This window comes from Erythrolamprus reginae, chromosome 1 (genome assembly GCF_031021105.1).
Source record: "Erythrolamprus reginae isolate rEryReg1 chromosome 1, rEryReg1.hap1, whole genome shotgun sequence".
Classification (NCBI taxonomy): domain Eukaryota; kingdom Metazoa; phylum Chordata; class Lepidosauria; order Squamata; family Dipsadidae; genus Erythrolamprus; species Erythrolamprus reginae.
This window is the reverse complement of record NC_091950.1, coordinates 323,765,979-323,786,018: the sequence shown is the minus strand read 5'-3', so window position 1 is coordinate 323,786,018 and position 20,040 is coordinate 323,765,979. Positions and strand designations below refer to the sequence as shown.

General features: G+C 41.8%; 1 protein-coding gene across 1 annotated transcript in view; it reads left to right on the top strand.

The window, feature by feature from the left end:
* CNKSR3 (CNKSR family member 3) overlaps positions 1-19,592 on the top strand; it is a 108,598-nt gene extending 89,006 nt beyond the window's left edge. Inside the window, exons 8-13 of the mRNA XM_070733739.1 lie at positions 1,431-1,499; positions 3,623-3,769; positions 9,593-9,711; positions 12,736-12,944; positions 15,730-15,819; positions 18,348-19,592. Of these exons, the coding sequence (XP_070589840.1) occupies positions 1,431-1,499; positions 3,623-3,769; positions 9,593-9,711; positions 12,736-12,944; positions 15,730-15,819; positions 18,348-18,646 (933 nt within the window). The 3' untranslated portion in view covers positions 18,647-19,592. The remainder of the gene's footprint in view (positions 1-1,430; positions 1,500-3,622; positions 3,770-9,592; positions 9,712-12,735; positions 12,945-15,729; positions 15,820-18,347) is intronic.
* The last annotated feature ends 448 nt before the right edge of the window (positions 19,593-20,040 follow it).

The window sequence follows — 20,040 nt, the reverse complement described above, 5'->3', positions numbered from 1 at the left end:
TTCAGAGGGCCGGGGCTTCCACAGAGAAGGCTCTTCCCCTGGGGCCCGCCAGATGACATTGTTTAGTCAACGGGACCCGGAGAAGGCCAACTCTGTGAGACCATATCGGTCGCTGGGATTCGTGTGGTAGCAGGCGGTTCCGGAGGTACTCTGGTCCAATGCCATGTAGGGCTTTAAAGGTCATAACCAACACTTTGAATTGTGACCGGAAACAGCCAATGCCAATATTTGAACTATCAAAGTTTTTAACCCTTCTCTCTTTAAGTTTGTATACATTCATTCTGTTAGAGATGCCTAACTAATTTTCAGGTGTCTTATTAGAGAAGTAGAACTTTTTAGAGAAGTAGAACCTGCCTTCAGAAGTCGTGGGAGCTTCATCACTTGAAACTTTCAAGAAGAGATTGGACTGCCATTTGTCAGAAATAGTCCAGGGTCTCCTGCTTGAGAGTGGGGTTGGACTAGATGACCTACAAGGTCCCTTCCAACTCTGTTAATCTGTGAAGATCTGTAATTCTGCAGAATGAAATTACCTCCCTCCTCTTTTTCCCTGCTGAATTTCTAGCCTTTTGCTCAATGTAAGAAAAGTCCTTTTTGGTTTTTAACAATTGGCTAGTTCAGTGATTTTCAACCTTTTTTGAGCCGCGGCACATTTTTTTACATTTACAAAATCCTGATGCACACCATCAACCAAAATGACACAAAATGACACTCTAACACATTGTGATGCATTGTATATCACCCTCTGCGGGGGCCTCTTATAAAAAGAAAAAGGTCAAATATCTATATTTGGATAGAAATAACCAGCTGAGGCTGAGGCTTCATCGAGTGGTGGCAACATTTGCCTCTGGTCATGACCAGGATTAGAAATCGGGACCATGGGGAAGAGTAGCAGCTTCAACTACTCACCACGGCCACACAATGACAAGTGTGTGGCAGCCTGAGTGGGGACCTTCCTGGGTGTGGATGAGAGGTGGCCTACTATTGGTTCATCGCTAGTGGTTGGGATGAATCCTAGAAGGTGATTGGTCAGTGAGCGTTCCCTGTGTCTCCACTCTTCCTTTCGCTGATAGCTGGAGGGATTGTGAGGGAAATGTTTATCTTCGGATGGGGGCGGCTGGCGGCAGGCCAGATAAATGGCCTCCGCAGGCCGTATCCGGCGGGCGGGCGGTAGTTTGGGGACCCATGTTTAATTTCTCCACGGCACACCTGACCATGTCTCACGGCACACTAGTGTGCCACGGCACACTGGTTGAAAAACACTGGGCTAGTTATTTAATGACTAGTTAGTTGTAGGGGCCCTGTCTTTGTAGCTCAGAAAAAAAGCTCTTGCAGACATTTCCATTTATATAGCTCTTCTGCCAAGGATGGTGTACCATTTGAAGGATTTTAAATTGGAAATGTTTGTTCACTTTGTTTTTATACTATTGTAGTCTCCTGCTGATCGGTCTCAGAAAATCCATGCTGGTGATGAAGTGATTCAGGTGAACCGGCAGACAGTGGTAAGTAGACGATCACAGCAAAAGTAGTTCAAAAGATACCACTTAGAACCAGAATTTAGCCTGGTATACTATTGTATTCCTTTATTTTTATACTAAAACGCTGCTTATACCTTAATCCGTTCAGTAGCAAAACCATCTGTTAAAAAAAGATCGAAATGTCACAAACCACTTTGGTTAAAGAAAAACACAGGCTTCAATAGTGGTTTCTTATAAATAAATTAGAGATACTCAGAGGAATAATATTCATTTTGAATGTTGGCTGCTGAGATCGTTTCATGGATTATTAAGTGTTTTATGAATTTATCCAAATGAAATGTCTAAGATCATTATGCAAGGAATGTTGTAAATGTGTGACTTAAATCAGCTGAAACAAATGTTCATGGCATATTTACAATTACAAATCATTACAATTATGATGAATAGTAAACTTTATAAATAAATATATCTCTATTTAGGAAAATCAGCATTTCCACTTCAAAGAAAGGATTCTTATTCATCACTTTCACTCTGCCTTATGTAATTTTGTGCCTCTGCCGGTTGTCTGCCAACCTACAAAGTTTTGAGTAATATAGTCAAACAGCACAAACACTAAATATTATATTCTTGGCCAGTTAAGCAAAAAATGCTTTGTGCCTTTCCATTGTAACGAAAGACGCAGAAAGGGCTTTGGAGAAACAGGAATTTGGATGGAGTTGTATTCAGGTTTAATTGCCATCATCATCCCCATGGTTATTTCTCCTTTGCCCTAAGATAGGAGGAATTACTTCCTGTTTATTATTTGCCTTCCCCTAGCCTAAGAGTAATCATAGTCTCTGCTAAAAAAAAAAGAAAGATCAAGATGATATGGATAGTAGTTAAAAAAGACAAAATTAAAGTCTTACTTTTTCTGGTATGGGCTAGGTGTTTTGTTTTGGGTTTTTGTTTTTTTGTTTTTCCTTCTTAAAATGTCCCAATGGCTTGAATGTTTATAGAACCAATGGAAGTGGTCTGTTAAGAGAAATATATCCTCCAAAAATCTGGAGAGAGTTTATTGGTGTAACACTTCATCTTCTACATGAATTAATCACATCTACCTGCTTGGGGTGACATAGACCCCATAGATACATTATTTGTTCCACAATGGTTCTTCCTCTAAAGCAGGGGTCCCCAAACTTTTTACACAGGGGGCCAGTTCACTGTCCCTCGTACTGTTGGAGGGCCGGACTATAAAAAAACCTATGAACAGATTCCTATGCACACTGCACATACCTTATTTCTTTCTTTCTCACTCACTCTCTTTCTCTCTCTCTCTCTCTTGCTTTATCTCTCTCTCTCTCTTTTGCTTTCTTTCTCTCTCTCTCTCATGCTCTCTCTCTCTTGCTTTCTTTCTGTCTCTTGCTCCCTCTGTCTCTTTCTCACTCTCTCTCTTGCTATCTCTCTTCCTCCCTCCCTTTCTCTCTCCCTCTCTTTCTCCCCCTTCCTCCCTTCCCTCCCTCCTTCCTTCCTCTCCACTTCTCTTTCCCTCGCTTTTCCCTTTCTCTTTCCTTTTTCTTTCTTTCCACTTCTCTCTCTTTTCCCTCTTTCACCCACCCTCTTCTCTCCCCGCGGAGGACTCACCTGACAAGCCTCCACCCTCTGACCCTGGACTCCCATTCAATCCCCATTCAGAAAACGGGAGCTAGCAACTCAAAGAGGAGGAGGAGGCGGCGGGTGTGTGCGTGTATGTGTGTATGTTGTGCCCAGGTCAGCTTTCGGCAAGCCTTATTTTACCCTCGGGTGAGATGAGATTGAGGGGGACATTCTCACTGCTTTTCCAGTGCGGGCGTGGAAAAGACCCGTGGGTCAGATAAATGGCCTCAGCGGGCTGCATGTGGCCCCCTGGCCGTAGTTTGGGGACCGCTGCTCTAAAGCCATTTAACATTTGATATCCAAGAGATTCACAGCAACAATATAGCTAAGACTAGTGATATCCTATTTATCCATAACTGTTTCATTTTAAAGGAGAAGGCCATATACTGTATGTCATTTCATCTTAAAGGAGAAGACCATATACATTATTCTTATGTATTGAAGATGCCCTTATTTTTAATTCATTTCTTTAAATTGGGTTTAATGAGACAATTTATATGTTGTGTATTTAAAAGGTGGGATGGCAATTGAAGAATCTAGTAAGAAAGCTCCGTGAGAATCCTTCTGGAGTTACTCTACTAGTAAAGAAACGTCATACAGGATCTTTTAATTTTACCCCTGCACCACTTAAAAATCTGAGGTGGAAACCACCACTTGTACAGGTAATATGAAGTTACACAAAATTTTTGTTTCCCCTTTACCTATACCCTTTTTCATTCATTCATTTATTTATCTAGCTAATACATATACCTGTATCCATGATTGGTCATGTGTGACAGAAGTTTTTAATTATATTTTGCTATTATGTGAACTACCTTAGCTTTTACAAACCTAGAGTAGGATAGAAATGTTGTCATAAATACAGTTTTCACATTGGAAAAAATATGGAATGTACTGGCTCTTTGAAATGTACTGAAATATATTAGTATACAGTGGTACCTCGAGATACGAGTTTAATTCGTTCCGGACCTGGGCTCTTAAGTCGAGCAGCTCTTATCTCGAACGACTTTTCCCCATAGGAATTAATGTAAATAATTTTAATTGGTTCCAGCCCTCAAAAAACTCACAAAGTTAGTCTAAATTATGCAGAAAGACATGTTTTTAATGAAGAAATGTACATGTACATATAAATGAATAATGAAGTTTCTTTCACTTAACTTGTAAACTTTCTTAAACTTTTAAATTTACATATGTTCAACTTCTCTGCCACCCAATCCTGTAGGACAGAGGTCCCCAACCCTTTTTGCACCAGGGACCGGCTTTAAGCGATCAAGAGAGGAATGGGTGAATGAATGGACGGAGGGTGGGAAGGAAGGAAGGAAAGAGAGAAGGGACAGGAACAGAGGAAGGAAGGAAGGAAACTTATGAAAGGGGAGAGTAAGAGAGGAATGAGTGAAGGGAGGGAGGGAGGGAAGAAGGTGGGAAGGAGAAAGAAAAGAAGAAATAGAGGAAGGGAAGGTAAAAGAGAGAAAGAAAAAGAGCAAGAAAGAAAGCAAGCAAGCAAGAAAGAAAGAAAGAAAGAAAGAAAGAAAGGGGCAAGGGACAGGAACAGAGGAAGGAAGCAAGGAAACTTATGAAAGGGGAGAGTAAGAGAGGAATGAGTGAAGGGAGGGAGGGAGGGAAGAAGGTGGGAAGGAGAAAGAAAAGAAGAAATAGAGGAAGGGAAGGTAAAAGAGAGAAAGAAAAAGAGCAAGAAAGAAAGAAAGAAAGAAAGGGGGAAGGGACAGGAACAGAGGAAGGAAGCAAGGAAACTTATGAAAGGGGAGAGTAAGAGAGGAATGAGTGAAGGGAGGGAGGGAGGGAAGAAGGTGGGAAGGAGAAAGAAAAGAAGAAATAGAGGAAGGGAAGGTAAAAGAGAGAAAGAAAAAGAGCAAGAAAGAAAGAAAGAAAGAAAGAAAGGGGGAAGGGACAGGAACAGAGGAAGGAAGCAAGGAAACTTATGAAAGGGGAGAGTAAGAGAGGAATGAGTGAAGGGAGGAAGGGAGGGAAGAAGGTGGGAAGGAGAAAGAAAAGAAGAAATAGAGGAAGGGAAGGTAAAAGAGAGAAAGAAAAAGAGCAAGAAAGAAAGAAAGAAAGAAAGAAAGGGGGAAGGGACAGGAACAGAGGAAGGAAGCAAGGAAACTTATGAAAGGGGAGAGTAAGAGAGGAAGGACTGAAGGAAGGGAGGGAGGGAAGAAGGTAGGAAGGGGAAAGAAAAGAAGAAATAGAGGAAGGGAAGGTAAAAGAGAGAAAGAAAAAGAGCAAGAAAGAAAGAAAGAAAGAAAGGGGGAAGGGACAGGAACAGAGGAAGGAAGCAAGGAAACTTATGAAAGGGGAGAGTAAGAGGAAGGACTGAAGGAAGGGAGGGAGGGAAGAAGGTAGGAAGGAGAAAGAAAAGAAGAAATAGAGGAAGGGAAGGTAAAAGAGAGAAAGAAAAAGAGCAAGAAAGAAAGCAAGAAAGAGAATGAAAGAGAAATAAAAAGCCTCCCCTTAAAACCTTAACACGAGACAGTCTTGGGGGGGCGAAACGCCTCTGCAGTCCTGGAATAGGTCACTCGCTTCATACCGGTCCCTCCGTCCCACCCCATCCCGAACTCCGGCGGGTGTAAGAAGCCGGGAGGTAATCGCCCCGTTAGCCAGATGCGTTTGGAGAGGGCAGAGGGCTTCATCTATCAATCTATCAAATTAAACCCAATCAGAGGTGCCTATTCGAGAATCCTAACTACGCTCTCCCTCCCTCCTCATAGATTCAAAGCCTTCCCAGACCTTTTCCCATCACGTGCGGCCGGCCACCCTCGCACAAGCTAACCCAGTTCTGAAAATGCGCCGTAGCCTCGGATTGCAAAACACGCACACGATCGGGGGGGGGGGGGGATCCAGATCTCTCCCTCTCTTTCTCCTTCACGATCGATCCCTGGAACTTATGAAAGGGGAGAGTAAGAGAGGAATGAGTGAAGGGAGGGAGGGTAGAAGGTGGGAAGGAGAAAGAAAAGAAGAAATAGAGGAAGGGAAGGTAAAAGAGAGAAAGAAAAAGAGCAAGAAAGCAAGCAAGAAAGAAAGGCAACTTCAAAGAAAGGCTCACTGAGCATCTCTCACTCTCTTTCTATCCCTCTCTTTCTCTCTCTCCCCCCTCTCTCTTTCTCTTTCTCTCCCCCTCCTGGACTCCCGGATCGCTCGCTTCTCCGACCAGCAAGCCGGCTGCCCGGAAAAGCATCGCATCGTCAGCGGCTTCTGAAGCACAGGGAAGGGCTTAAGCCGCCGCCTTTTCCCTTTCCCGTGGGAGCAAGCATGCTTTGCACCTTCCTAACTCCCTCCCCCCCAGCCAAACCCCCAAAGCATGTTTGCTGCCACACGATTTAGCCAGGACAGGAGCGTTTGGAGCCCGAGAGGGGGAAAGAGAAGAATGGAGAGAGAGCCGCGCGCCGGAGCCAGACGCCGCTGCCGCCTCAACAGCAGCCACGGGAGGGGAGTCGCGCGCGTGTGTCGGTGTGATTGCGATTCCCCTCCCGTGGCTGCTGTTGAGGCGGCAGCGGCGTCCGGCTCTGGCGCGCGGCTCTCTCTCCATTCTTCTCTTTCCCCCTCTCGGGCTCCGAATGCGGCAGGCGGGAAGAGGAAACGAGGCAGTCCCGGATCGCTTGCTTCCCAGGCAGCCGGCTTTCTGGACGGGGAAGCAAGCGATCCGGGACTGCCTCGTTTCCTCTTCCCGCCGCCGCATTCAGAGCCCGAGAGGGGGAAAGAGAAGAATGGAGAGAGAGCCGCGCGTGTGTCGGTGTGCCGCGGCTCTCTCTCCATTCTTCTCTTTCCCCCTCTCGGGCTCGAATGCGGCGGCGGGAAGAGGAAAAACGCGGGAAGCCCCCGAGCCCCCCAGGCCGGCTGCCACGTTTTAAAACACCCGCGTCGCTTCGCAGCTGTCTCCTGAAGCCGAACGCGGAAGTTAGCGTTCGGCTTCAGGAGACAGCTGCGAAGCGGCGCACGTGTTTTAAAATGTTGCAGCCGGCCTGGGGGGCTTGCCAGCACCCCACCCCAAGCCCCCCAGGCCGGCTGCAACCTTTTAAAACACGCGGGATACGAGCGCCAAGGAGCTGTCTCCTGAAGCCGAACGCGGAAGTTAGCGTTCGGCTTCAGGAGACAGCTCCTTGGCGCTCGTATCCCGAATGTGAGCTCGAGAGGCAAACAAAAATGTCGCTCCCCTCCCAGCTCTTATCTCAAGTAGCTCGTAAGTAGAGCTGCTCGTATGTCGAGGTTCCACTGTAATTAGTGTGTGTATGTTTATGTGTGTGTATGTTTATGTGTGTGTATGTTTATAAATAAATAATACCAAAAACTAATAATTTGATTTTATCAAAATAGTTTCTCAGCCATTTTTTTTAAAAAAAATTAAATGAATTTGGGAAATCTCCTTTTATAGTAATCTCTTTTTACTGCACAAAAGAAATAAAAGAATAGGGAATAATATTGTTTTTCCTTGACTCCCAGGACATTCTTAACTGGGGTGGATATCTAAAAGGCTATTTGAGCTGAATTGTTTATACTCCTTTGGAAAAGTTGAATTCAGGAAATAACTGTGGATAGTTGCAGAGTAGAAAAACTGTGACCAAATATTGCATTTGTTGAAGATTAATCTCTATAGTCTATCTGAATTATGCTGTTTCCCTTTGAAGTGCCAATTGCTGATAATAGCAAAATTAGAAGCATTGTGAAACCTGGGAGTGAAAAAGGGTGTGGACGATACAGGGATTAAACTTTTTTTTTTAAGAGAATTTCTTTGGGGTATAAACAGATAATGGCAAGGCAATGGGGAATTTAATATCTCTAAGAAAGAAAATGGTGCATCTTAAAAACAACACCAGTATCTTGTTTTCTTCAACAGTATTAATCCATGTTGCGGCTACTCTTTGGAACATCTTATCCCTTTTATTTATTTTATTTATTCAATTTTTATGCCACCCTTCTCCTTAGACTCAGGGTGGCTTACAACATATTAGCAATAGTACTTTTTAACAGAGCCAGCATATTGCCCCCCACAATCCTGGTCCTCATTTTACCCACCTTGGAAGGATGGAAGGCTGAGTCAACCTCGAGCCTTTGATGAGATTTGAACCGCTGACCTACAGATCTACAGTCAGTTTCAGTGGCCTGCAGTACTGCACTCTACCTGCTGCGCCACCCCAGCTCTTATATATATAAGTGGAACAAAATCTATACTCTTCTGCAAGTTATTTATGATCTGAATCATATGAAGGGGAAATACTTAGAATCTAACTGAATCACCCTGTGAAATTAATCACCTGAATGCTTAAAGTTTGGGGAAAAGTCACATTGGGAAATGGCTTCCATGTTGATGAACTATCTTAAACCATCCACAGACAGCATCTGTCTCTAGCAGGGTGGAACCTAAACTTCTGCCCAATGCTTAATTCTTAATTTGTGCCTAATGTTTTAAAGCAATTCTGTATACAACAGTAATTCCCAAAACTGCTTCTGTATTTCCGTTTGGCTTAAAGATTTTGGCCAAACCTAATTCCAATATGATAGAATATAAAAAATAAAAGTCACCAATGTGTGGAAGGGGGTATTTATTTTTTAAATACAGTGATACCTCATCTTACGAACCCCTCTTCATACAAACTGTTCATGATACGAACCCAGTGTTTAAGATTATTTTGCCTCTTATTCCGAACTATTTTCACCTTACGAACCCGAGCAACCGCCAGGATTTCCCTGAGGCTCCTCAATTCCCTTCATTTTTGCCAGCGCTGCTTTGAATCCCAGCAACAAACTCCCCTCTTCCAAACTGCATGGGGAAAAGACTCATGGAGCTCAAGAGAGGAGAAAGGTGTGGGGAAAATGAGTAGGACGGGGTGGGCAAAAACGGGAGGAACTCATTGTGCTCAAGAGAGGAGAAAGGTGTGGGGAAAATGAGCAGGATGGGGTGGGCAAAAACGGGAGGGAAAGACTCATGGAGCTTAAGAAAGGCTCTTTTCGCCTTGCTTCCTGGGGACTGCCACCCCTTGCCACCTTTCGCTGTCCCTCCCTCCACTCCGTTCGCCTCAGCTTCATCTGCCCGCCACTTTTTTTTAAAAAAAAAAAAGCCTTAATGTTTTGGTTTTTCCTAATGGGCTTGCACACATTATTGGCTTTTCCATTGATTCCTATGGGAAACATTGTTTCATCTTACGAATTTTTCACCTCATGAACCTCGTCTTGGAACCAATTAAGTTCGTAAGCCAAGGTATTACTGTATTGTGCATGTTCTTATTGTCAACAATACTAGGTAGTTAGCATACAATAAAATTCCAAGAATTACTAGGTAGTTAGCATACAATAAAATTCCAAGAATTATTATCCTAAAATAAAGTATTTAAAGAAATCATTGTTTCCAGTTTCCAGTGAATCAGATAAAAATAGGGAATGGAGAATAATGTAAGCATATGGTAGAGGAACTGGCCTGACCGCATTTTGTAGTTTTAAAATTACTTAAGAGCTGTTGTATCTTCTCCCTGTAGACCAGCCTACACCCAGCTCAGTCATCAGAAAACACCAAGGAGACATCACTAAAGAAAGAGAAACCAGCCATTCTGGATCTTTACATACCTCCACCGCCAGCTGTTCCCTATGCACCTCGGTATGCCAGCAGCTACATATTACTTAAAAGAGCCGCTCATTATTATCCGGCTATTTTGCATTCATTCTCCAGATGAATGACTTTGTTGCAGTCCGGATTTACTGTGTATTTCATACAATTTTGAGCTTTTAAATGTATGGCACACTGTTATTTTCTATTATCTGAAAAAGTCTTTGTCAATAGAATTATAGCACAGTTTTTTGCTACAAAGAGAAATTCCTAGAAAATCTTAAGTAGAAGATGTATCACTTGGTTAGGGGCAGGAGTGTCATTTAAATTCCCCCCCCACTGGTTCTGTGGGCGTGGCTTGGTTGGGGTCCATCTTGATGTCACTCACGTAAGGTGGGGCTTCATCACTCCACCAAGCCACGTCCACAGAACTGACAGAAAAGTTTGCCCAAAACTTCTAGCATTCAGTTTGGCTGCTTCTCTCCTCCTTTTCGTGCTTGCTCTGTATGTATGAGCCTGAGAAGGAGGAGAGAAGGAGTGAGTGGGAGGAGCGGGGCAGGGCCAGTCAGTGGTGGGATTGCCGGTTCTCCAAACTGCACATAATTGGTGCCACTGGTTCTGTGGAATCTGCTGAATTTCACTCCTGGTTAGGAGCAGTGCTTGCCAAAACTCTTTAATTTTTGTCCATTATGTATCTCTGCTTCCTAAAAAGTTCCTGTCTTGGCACTAGACATTTTTATTTCTCTTTTCTAAATGGCTGTGCTAAAGCTTTTGAATCCAGATGATGTTGCTGAAATAACTTTCAGCAGCTGAAATGACTTCAGTTGCTTCATCAAGGCTCAAAGAACGTGAACATTTGTAGTGTCCCGATTGCAGTAGATTTAAGTGGGGGCCACGTTTATTTATACTCAAATTTTAAAAAAGCATGTGCCAATAAAAAGAGATGCAAATGCCTCTGCATCTCTTCACTGGTAAATGTTTTAAATCGTTTACGTTTAGAGCTAGCATTGGTTTTGCTTTTCAGAATGGAGAAAAAGCAGGAAGGGCATTCTTAGGACATGTCAGAAATCCAAGATGTGAGCATGGTTGCAGAAGAGATGGTGTAGTGGAATGCGTAGATGACCTTGAGGAACAAGGGGGAAGAAGTCTTGCCTAGGAAATGATCAGACAAGAGAGGGAAGATACCCCAGTGGCTTAATGGTCAGAGAGAAACTTAGGAAGAACACAATCTAGCGCAGTGATGGCAAACCTTTTTTTCCTCGGGTGCCGAAACCATGTGAGTACGCACCATATGCCCACACCCATAATTCAATGCCTGGGGAAGCCCTCTGGAAGCCAGAAATGGCTTGCTTCCCAACTTCTGAGGGGGGGCTGATAGGCCTATTTTTCACCCTACCCAGACTACAGAGGCTTTCCTGGAGCCTGGGGAGAGCAAAAATGTCCTTCCCCATCCCCCCAGAGACCCTCCAGAATCTGAAAATGCCCTTCCGGAGCCTCTGTGTAAGCCGAAAAACAGCTGGCCGGCATGCACATGCATGTTGGAGCCAAACTAGGGCAACAGCTCACGTGCTGGTAGATATGGCTCTGCGTGCCACCTGTGCCACAGGTTTGCCATCACTGATCTAGTGGATCAAACAGGTAAAAGTGGCAGTAGGCAGTTTCTACTTTTAGACTTGCTGGATTCTGTTTTTCCTGTCCATTTTACTGGGAAGACTGTTAGAAGGTCCCACTTCTATCCTGGGAGTGGAACTTTGATCACACGGGGATGCCTGCCATCCTGACTTACTGATCACCCGTCTTCCAGATGCCTCTGAGATACAGAATGCTGTATGCTAAGACTGAATTGGGAGCCAAAATAGCCATGCAAAAGTCACTAAAAGTGCAAAGTGATTATTGTCTTCTGGTGTTAGTGTGGAGATTTACATTAAGCGCACTATTCATGCACAACACTTGCAATATAGTGAAGCTTCAATTGAAATCTTTTGCTTTGGAGAAAAAGTCTACATGCTGAACACTCCATTCCAAATTCTGCTCTTCAGAGATTTGTCAAATACATTTCCCGTCCTATGAGTGGGAGGGGGGAACGTCTAGTTCAATCATCCATGTCCCCAGAAGCAAATTACTCTTTAAATATTGTTTTACTCTGCATATGGATATTCTCACCTGGATATTCAGCAATAATTAAAAATAAATGTAAGATGTCAGAATCAATCTTATGGAGTAGTTCTATGACATCTCTAAATGATTTGTTGAAACGGCTTCATCCGTTCCAGCTTTTGATAATAAATCATTTTGTCTTTCCTTTTCAACTTTTTATTTATTACTTGAATTTGCTAGCTTGGGATGTCATTTTAATTGGTTTTGAATATTGGTTTTTTTGGGTTTTTTACATATTGTAAAAGGAAAAAGTAAGCCATCTTAAAGATACTGTTGGAAAAATGCACAGCATTTCTTCCTATAAAAAGAATAAGGGTCTTATTTTTTTTTTTAAAAATCCTTGAAATACTTGACAGGAGTACTAACCAGTAATTCCCTTGTTTAAAAGAAATCTTATATAACATTAATAGAACACTAAAGGAAGCTTAAATTGAGTTCGTCTGCTCGGTATAAATTAGGAAATGATACATAGGTTCTCATTGTGTAATTTATTGAAAAATTATGAGTCAGACCTCTTGCATGATTTATTGAGTTGCTGCCAATATTAGGGAAGAACAATTGAATTGCAGAATACTTAGGCCATTCTTCTGATCACAGAGATTTATTCAGCCGCCTGTCTGAGTACTACGTGATAATATCTTGAGTTATCTTTAAACATGCTGTGGCTTGCACCATAAAATCTAGGGACTTTATAAAGTAAACAGAAAAGAAGAAAATATAATTCTGGGGCTGTCCCACATTTTCTACTTTTTCCTACAGCTTGCAAAATTGCAGCATACAAAAGGAACTCCGAGTTCTTTTTATTTTTCTTCTTTGTTTATTCTTTTCAGGTGGCAACTGAATAGCATTAGAATTGTTCAGGGTTCAGGGTTGCAGGCCCTTTGTTTATGTTGCTAATTGTATCTAATATCTTTTCAGGGACGAGAAGGGGAACTTCATTTATGGAGGAGGCAATAAACCTAGACAGCCTCTCCCTGGTTCTAAAGGTGCAGAATCTCCCAATTCTTTCCTTGATCAGGAGTGTAGAAGACGAAGGTTTACGCTGATAGATTCTGATCCATTGCCTGCCTATCAAAGAGAGACAAATATTCCACTAGCAAAAATGAGGGAGAAAACTCCATCTTACGGTAAGAACACACTCTGAACTCAGATTTGGTTTTTCTTCTTCCGAGAGTTAACCCCCACCTTTTTAAAAGAGTATTTGAAAAACTCTTCCTTTTTAGAAGTCTAAAATGTAGAGAATATGTAACTGATGGAAATACTGTACAGTGATACCTCGTCTTACGAACGCTTCGTCATACAAACTTTTTGAGATACAAACCCTGGGTTTAAGATTTTTTTTGCCTCTTCTTACAAACTATTTTCACCTTACAAACCCACTGCCGCTGCTGGGATGCCACGCCTCCGGACTTCTGTTGCCAGCGAAGCACCCGTTTTTGCACTGCTGGGATTCCCCTGAAGCTCCCCTCACTGGGAAACCCCACCTCCGGACTTCTGTTGCCAGCGAAGCACCCGTTTTTGCGCTGCTGGGATTCCCCTGAGGCTCCTCTCGCTGGGAAACCCCGCCTCCAGACTTCTGTTGCCAGCGAAGCGCTCGTTTTTACGCTGCTGGGATTCGCCTGAGGCTCCCCTCGCTGGGATGCCCCGCCTCCGGACTTCTGTTGCCAATGAAGCACTTGTTTTTGCGATGCTGGGATTCCCCTGCAGCATCGCAAAAACACAGAAGTCTGGAGGTGGGGTTTCCCATGGAGGGGAGCCTCGGGGGAATCCCAGCAGCGCAAAAACGGGCGCTTCGGCTGGCAAAAGGGGTGAGTTTTGGGCTTGCACGCATTAATCACTTTTCCATTGATTCCTATGGGAAACATTATTTCGTCTTACAAACTTTTCACCTTAAGAACCTCGTCCTGGAACCAATTAAGTTTGTAAGACAAGGTATCACTGTATTATGAAAAATACAAGGTTTTTAAAATACAAGCTCCGCTATGTACCTGCAGTTTATAACTTTTCATTTGCAGCCTTATGCTCAATGACATACGAACAATTCCCATTGATCCTATCAGTCTGTTTCTGAGTAGACCTGCAAAATCATGTTGCTGAAATTTAGTTCAACATGATTCTTACCCTCTACCAAAGAGACAAAAGTAGAGGATCAGTTAAATTGGTCCATCTCAGATGCATGGATCATTTAATAGCAATAGCACTTAGACTTATATACTGCTTCACAGTGCTTTACAACCTTCTGTGAGCCAGCATATTGTCCCCAACAATCTAGGTCCTCATTTTACTGATCTCAGAAGACAGTTGTACCATACAAGTCCAGACATATGGAGATAGAGTAGAATGAGTGGCTTACCAAGGAATCATGAGAAACAACAACTGCAGGAAGATGTGCCGTAATGGTGGCAGAAGTTGAAATATGAAAATTATTGAATACAAATGCATGCCCCTGTTTAAGTCTGGGCTGTGGTGATAAGAGTGGAGAAAGTCACACTTCTCCACACTTATTGCATGCATAGAAATTCATCCAATGGCTCTGTTTAAGGTTATTTGCTCCCTGTTGGCCAAGAACAGACGGAAGGACTCTCCTGCAGACCGCTCTCATATATTAACTAGATTTTTCTGTATGTATAAAATCATTCATTTCACTTTGCGTTGCATGGGATTTTTCAGATCTGGGAATGATTTCAAGCTGTGGCGCCTGAGGGACTGAGTAGACATAATTGTTTTTAATATATTTTTATTATGTTATTTGCTGTAGGCTAACTAGGATAGCGTACACATTAATGTAATAAATGAAAAAAATATTTATCAGGTCATCTGCAGTTTACTAATGACTAGTAAATCAATATCAATGAATTTTGTTAATTTAAAATATACCTCCATATACTGAAGTAGTCTAACTTTAGATATTAAGAAGTAAAGAGCTCTTGCTTGTGAGAATCCAGTGGTCTCTTGATGGGAGCTGCTGGAGTTAGACAAACTTGTTTAAAGTTGTCTTCTCGCTGTAATTGTCATCGCACAGATCACATGGAGGAGAGTACGTAGCTCAGAGTTGAAGTGTTGGGTTCTTGTATCATCAAGGGAAAAATATTTCCCTCTTGTCCTGATGATGTTACCTAGCCTGATAATTAAATGTCTGCAAGAAAACAACCAGGCTGAAAAAGCACCAAGAGCCTACACATAACTTAAAATAATATCTTTGCAGTAACAAAGTGTTTGGAAACTTCAGATCTTGCAGAATGCAGGTGCGAGAGCTATCATGGGCCTTCCTAAATATGCCCATGTCACACCAACACTCCGCAGTCTGCATTGGTTGCCGATCGGTTTCCGGTCACAATTCAAAGTGTTGGTTATGACCTATAAAGCCCTTCATGGCATCGGAGCAGAATATCTCCAGGACCGTCTTCTGCCGCACGAATCCCAGCGACCGATTAGGTCCCACAGAGTTGGGCTTCTCCAGGTCCCGTCGACTAAACAATGTCGACTCCCCCCAGATATCAGAGTTGCCCCCACCCTCCTTACCTTTCGTAAGCTCCTTAAAACCCACCTCTGTCGTCAGGCATGGGGGAATTGAGATATTCCTTCCCCCTAGGCTTATAAAATTTATGCATGGTATGTCTGTATGTATGATTGGTTTCTTAAATTGGGGTTTTTTACATTACTTTTAATATTAGATTTGTTCATACTGTCTTTTTACTGTTATTAGCCGCCCCGAGTCTACGGAGAGGGGCGGCATACAAATCTAATAAATAAACAAACAAACAAACAAACAAACTAATAAATAATAAATAGATAAACAGATAAATAGATAAATAGATAAAAAATAAAAAAATAAAAAAATAAAAAAATAATAAAAAAATTAAATTAAATTAAATTAAATTAAATTAAATAAACACTATCTGTGGTTTTTAGGAAAGCCTCGCCCACTGTCTATGCCTGCTGATGGAAACTGGTCAGGAGCTGCAGAACCTTTCTCTAAGCCGAGAGCGATGGGGAGAAAAGGTAAGGAACTTGTTGAAGTTCAATTGCTTTTCCCAGTGAGGATGTCTGCTTATGGTCCACTTTGCAGTTTAATGTTAGATTTCCCTCTCTGCATTTGTCAAGCAGAGAACACAGGCATCATATTTATTTAATCAGATAGTTTCCCCGGGGTCAGCAAACTACACATGGTTATGTCAAATGTCAAAGCAATATTTGACTCTCAGTTTACATTATGTTAATCTAATAGGAGAGGTGCTTTCGATGATACTTTATACTCCAGATATTAATATAATAACCTGTTATTATAATACTGAGAGCATAGTTCCCTCTAAGCTGAGCAGTGAGCAATCACTCACTTAAAAATCATCATCAACTCAGAGTTTTCCAAACCTGCCCAGAAGCCGAGAGGGAAAGAGTGAGAGGGAAGGAGAAAGAGAGGAAGAGAGAGAAAGAGATAGAAAAAAGAGAGGAAGGAAAAGAAAAAGAAAAAGAATGGGAGTAAGGAAGAGAGAAAGAAAATCAAAATCTAGTTTGAAACTAGCTCAACTATTTAAGTGGCATTTTGATATCGATAGAGTTGCCCTATTATGAGTTCACTGTTATAGACACACAGTACAGTATTTTATTTTGAAATTATCTGAGGCAAAGCAGGGTGGGTTTTTTGTTTGTTTGTTTGTTTGTTTGTTTGCTTATTTGTTTGTTTGTTTGTTTATTTATTATTTCTGTGCCGCCCAGTCCCGAAGGGACTGCCGCTCAGACACTATATTTTTCCGCCCACCCCCCAAAAAAATTAGAGGGAACACTGACTGAGAGTAAACCGCACAACCCTGGCTGCCTGTGGCTCTTGAAAGCGCTGGGTGTATGCATCAGACACCTCTGGAAATGCTTACCAAATTTTAATTTTTAATGTGATAGCTTGAGGAAATTATGAAATGCTTGATTGGAGAGTAATCGCATCAAGACCTATGTTTAATTTTAATGAAGCTTAGATGAAATCACAATATAGTTTAACGTCACCCATATTGTGGCCCTTAGCCTAGCTGAACTTGTGGATTTCTGCACAAATGCTGGTTTTAATGTTTCATTTGAGATGAATACTGAGTTGGGACATTCCATTGTTGGTAAAAAAATGTTTAAAATGTTTGCAGCTAGCAAAACCTAAGTACTGGGTTGAAATAGGAAAATGCCGGTCTCCTAGAGCAGTGATTTTCAACCTTTTTTGAGCCACAGCACATTTTTTACATTTACAAAATCCTGGGGCACACCACCAACTAAAATGACACAAAATGACACCCTAAGACACTCTCTTCTCTTTTTCCATCCCTGTTTCCTCCCCCCCTTGTGTGTGTGGGTGTGTGTACACATTCTGGAACCCTTTCCAAAAACAGGTGAGGGGTGGGGTTTTTTTCTCTCTTATTCTTTGGGTGCTTTTTATCATATGCTTTAAATCAAGAGTCACTTCTCTCTCTCTTTTGTTTCTCTCTCTTTCCTCTCATTCTCTGTCTCAATCATTTTCTCATTTCTCTTTTTTTCCTCCCCTTTTTGCTCATTTCTCTCTCTCTCCCTTCCTCTCCTTTTCTTTCTTTCTTTCTTTCTTTCTTTCTCTTTTTCTTTCTTTCTCTTTCTCTCTTTCTTTCTTTCTCTCTTTCTTTCTTTCTCTCTCTCTTTCTTTCTCTCTCTCTCTTTCTTTCTCTTTCTCTCTCTCTTTCTTTCTCTCTCACTCTTTCTTTCTCTGTCTTTCTCTCTTTTCTCTCTCTCTTACTTTCTCTCTCACTCTCTCTCTTTCTCTCTCTCTTGCTTACTTTCTCTCTTTCTCTCTCTCTCTCAGCAAAAAGTTGCGAGACCGAAACCTGAGCTTCCTTCTTCGCGGCACACCTGACCATGTCTCGTGGCACACTGGTTGAAAAACACTGTCCTAGAGCTTGTCAGAACGTTGGTCTTTGCAAGGGATGTGTATATATATTTGTATGTGTCAGGTCCAAAACATGCACCTTAATTCATAAAGTGTGACTTGCATGCTTGCAGCAAACATTAGGATGCAAGTGTGCATCATTACATCACTCTATCTGTGTCAGATTTTGAAGCAATCTCAGTTTGCTGTATTTCAGAAGCCTGTTTAGAAGGAAAAGACATGGAGATATAAATAGTGGTAAATGAGAGTTCCAAAAGAAAGACTGAGGGGTTAAACATTCCCCTTGCAATTTGTGTGTTTCAGTTTATCCCTTATTAGCTTTATTTTCTTTCCTAAAGGAAACAACAGTGGAATTTTAAGAATGGATGCATTTATGTATAGTTTATTAATTCCTAAAGTAGAAACTTTACTCGTTAACTTAAATTTGGCCCAGTGCTGTTCCTGATTATTAAGGTTTTAGTGGATTAAGAAAAAGAATGTCAGCATTTAAAAAATGCAGAGTATATTCCTCCTGCACAACAGACAGAAAATCATTTTTACATGTCTGCTGGAGAGTAGCATAATGTTAAAAGCTGCTTAGTCTTTGCGAACTTTTTGAATGCAAATTCTTATAAGACTTTTCTGCTTGCTTTTCCAGCTGAAAATGCCCTTTGCCGATACTTCAGCAATGAAAGAATCCCACCCATTATTGAAGAAAACTCCCCTTTGCAACATCCGTTTCCTAGACCAGTAGCGGAAAAACAGTTTGTAAAAGGCGCTGATTATATCAGGGGAAGCAGGTGTTTTGTTAACGTGGATCTGCACAACAGCGCAACCATCCCTTTCCAGGAGGATGCTCCTAAAAGGCCGCCTGTGACCACGTCCACGAAATCTTCCTCCACAGAACCCTCTTTGCTGGTTAGCTGGATCACAAGGTTGAGGTTATTGACTCATTGAGTAGATTGGATGGAAAGCGGCTGAATGTCTCATCAAGTGCCTTCCTTTATTCTCCAGTCACAGGGATCTGTTTCCTAAAGAGTTATTTAGTGACTATGTATTTTATTTCCCCCACTCCTACAGGGAATTCTTCTTTTTTCCTGATGTTGCTATCTCAGGTTCACTGGTGGAACTGGGGGAAGGAACGGGGAGTTAATGGAGAGGCAGAGAAGATCTCAAGATGTTTTAAAACACGAAACAAAATACCTGCCCATGGAGAGAACTTCCAACTAGACCTCCAGAGAAATCAGTCCAGGTTGAGAACTTCAGGAGTCACTGCTAATGTGAAATCAAATGGATTATGGGCAGAAGCAATCTCTGCTTTGGCCTAAGGTCAGGTGGCCTTTCATTTATTCAGATGCTTTGCAGTTACTCAGATGTGGAGGCTTTGTAGCACTGAGAGATAAAACCTCCAAGCTACAATTCTGGACAAGGAAGATGGGGAAGGTGTCATTCTGCTTCAAAACTATGCAACTTGCAAGTGCCTGCGGAAAACACAGCTCTAAGGAAAGAGAAGGCTTTTTTCCCGTTTTTCTGGTTCACCACAGATATCACTATTCTGGGTACAATCCCAATTATAAAAACCTCAGTGCCGTTTTGAGTTATCCTTGCCTTAATTGCTGCAGTCTTGATGTCCTTGACACAGATTGGCACCAGATATCATGGATATGCCTTTTGAGTGACAATGGTATAAACTGAATGAATATATCTTTTCTTTTGAGGAAAAAAAAGACTGAATAGCTGTTAACCAAAGTGGTGTTTAAAGTTAAAACCCTGCAGACTTCTGGAGCATCATGGTGGGTCTAGGTTGAACCGGTTTGATGATGTTTGTGTTATAAAGGTTGAGTTCTGATAAATGACAATGTTGTTAAAACAGTTTGCTATGTTAAAACACTGGTAGACAAAATTGTGTCTGTCCCAATTATTTCCCATAGCATTGGGTTGGAATGGAAACCATTTATGGAAGGAAGTATTTGAAAAACCACTAAGAATGTGTAGGTGTTTTTAGTGTAGAAAAGGGTATTGGTATAGTTTTACAAAGAGCGTTCAGTTTTAAAATAATTTAAACATGACATTGTGGTGTATTTTTCTCTTAAAGTTTATTTATTTGGATTTAGAGGTCATTCAGTATTTACTCCCTTAGTTTTGATTACAAATGAGTACAAACCTATTGTTACCTTATCTCACTTAACTAACTCATGTAGATGATTTCAGGACAGCTGTGAAGGTGTCATTGTTATTAGATTTGTCATGGTCATTTACCATATACCCCCCCCACCCCACCCCCGGGAAAATAACTCTTTTGCAATGAAGAAAAGGGTAGATTTTACATTGCTTTCAAATATTGGATTGAT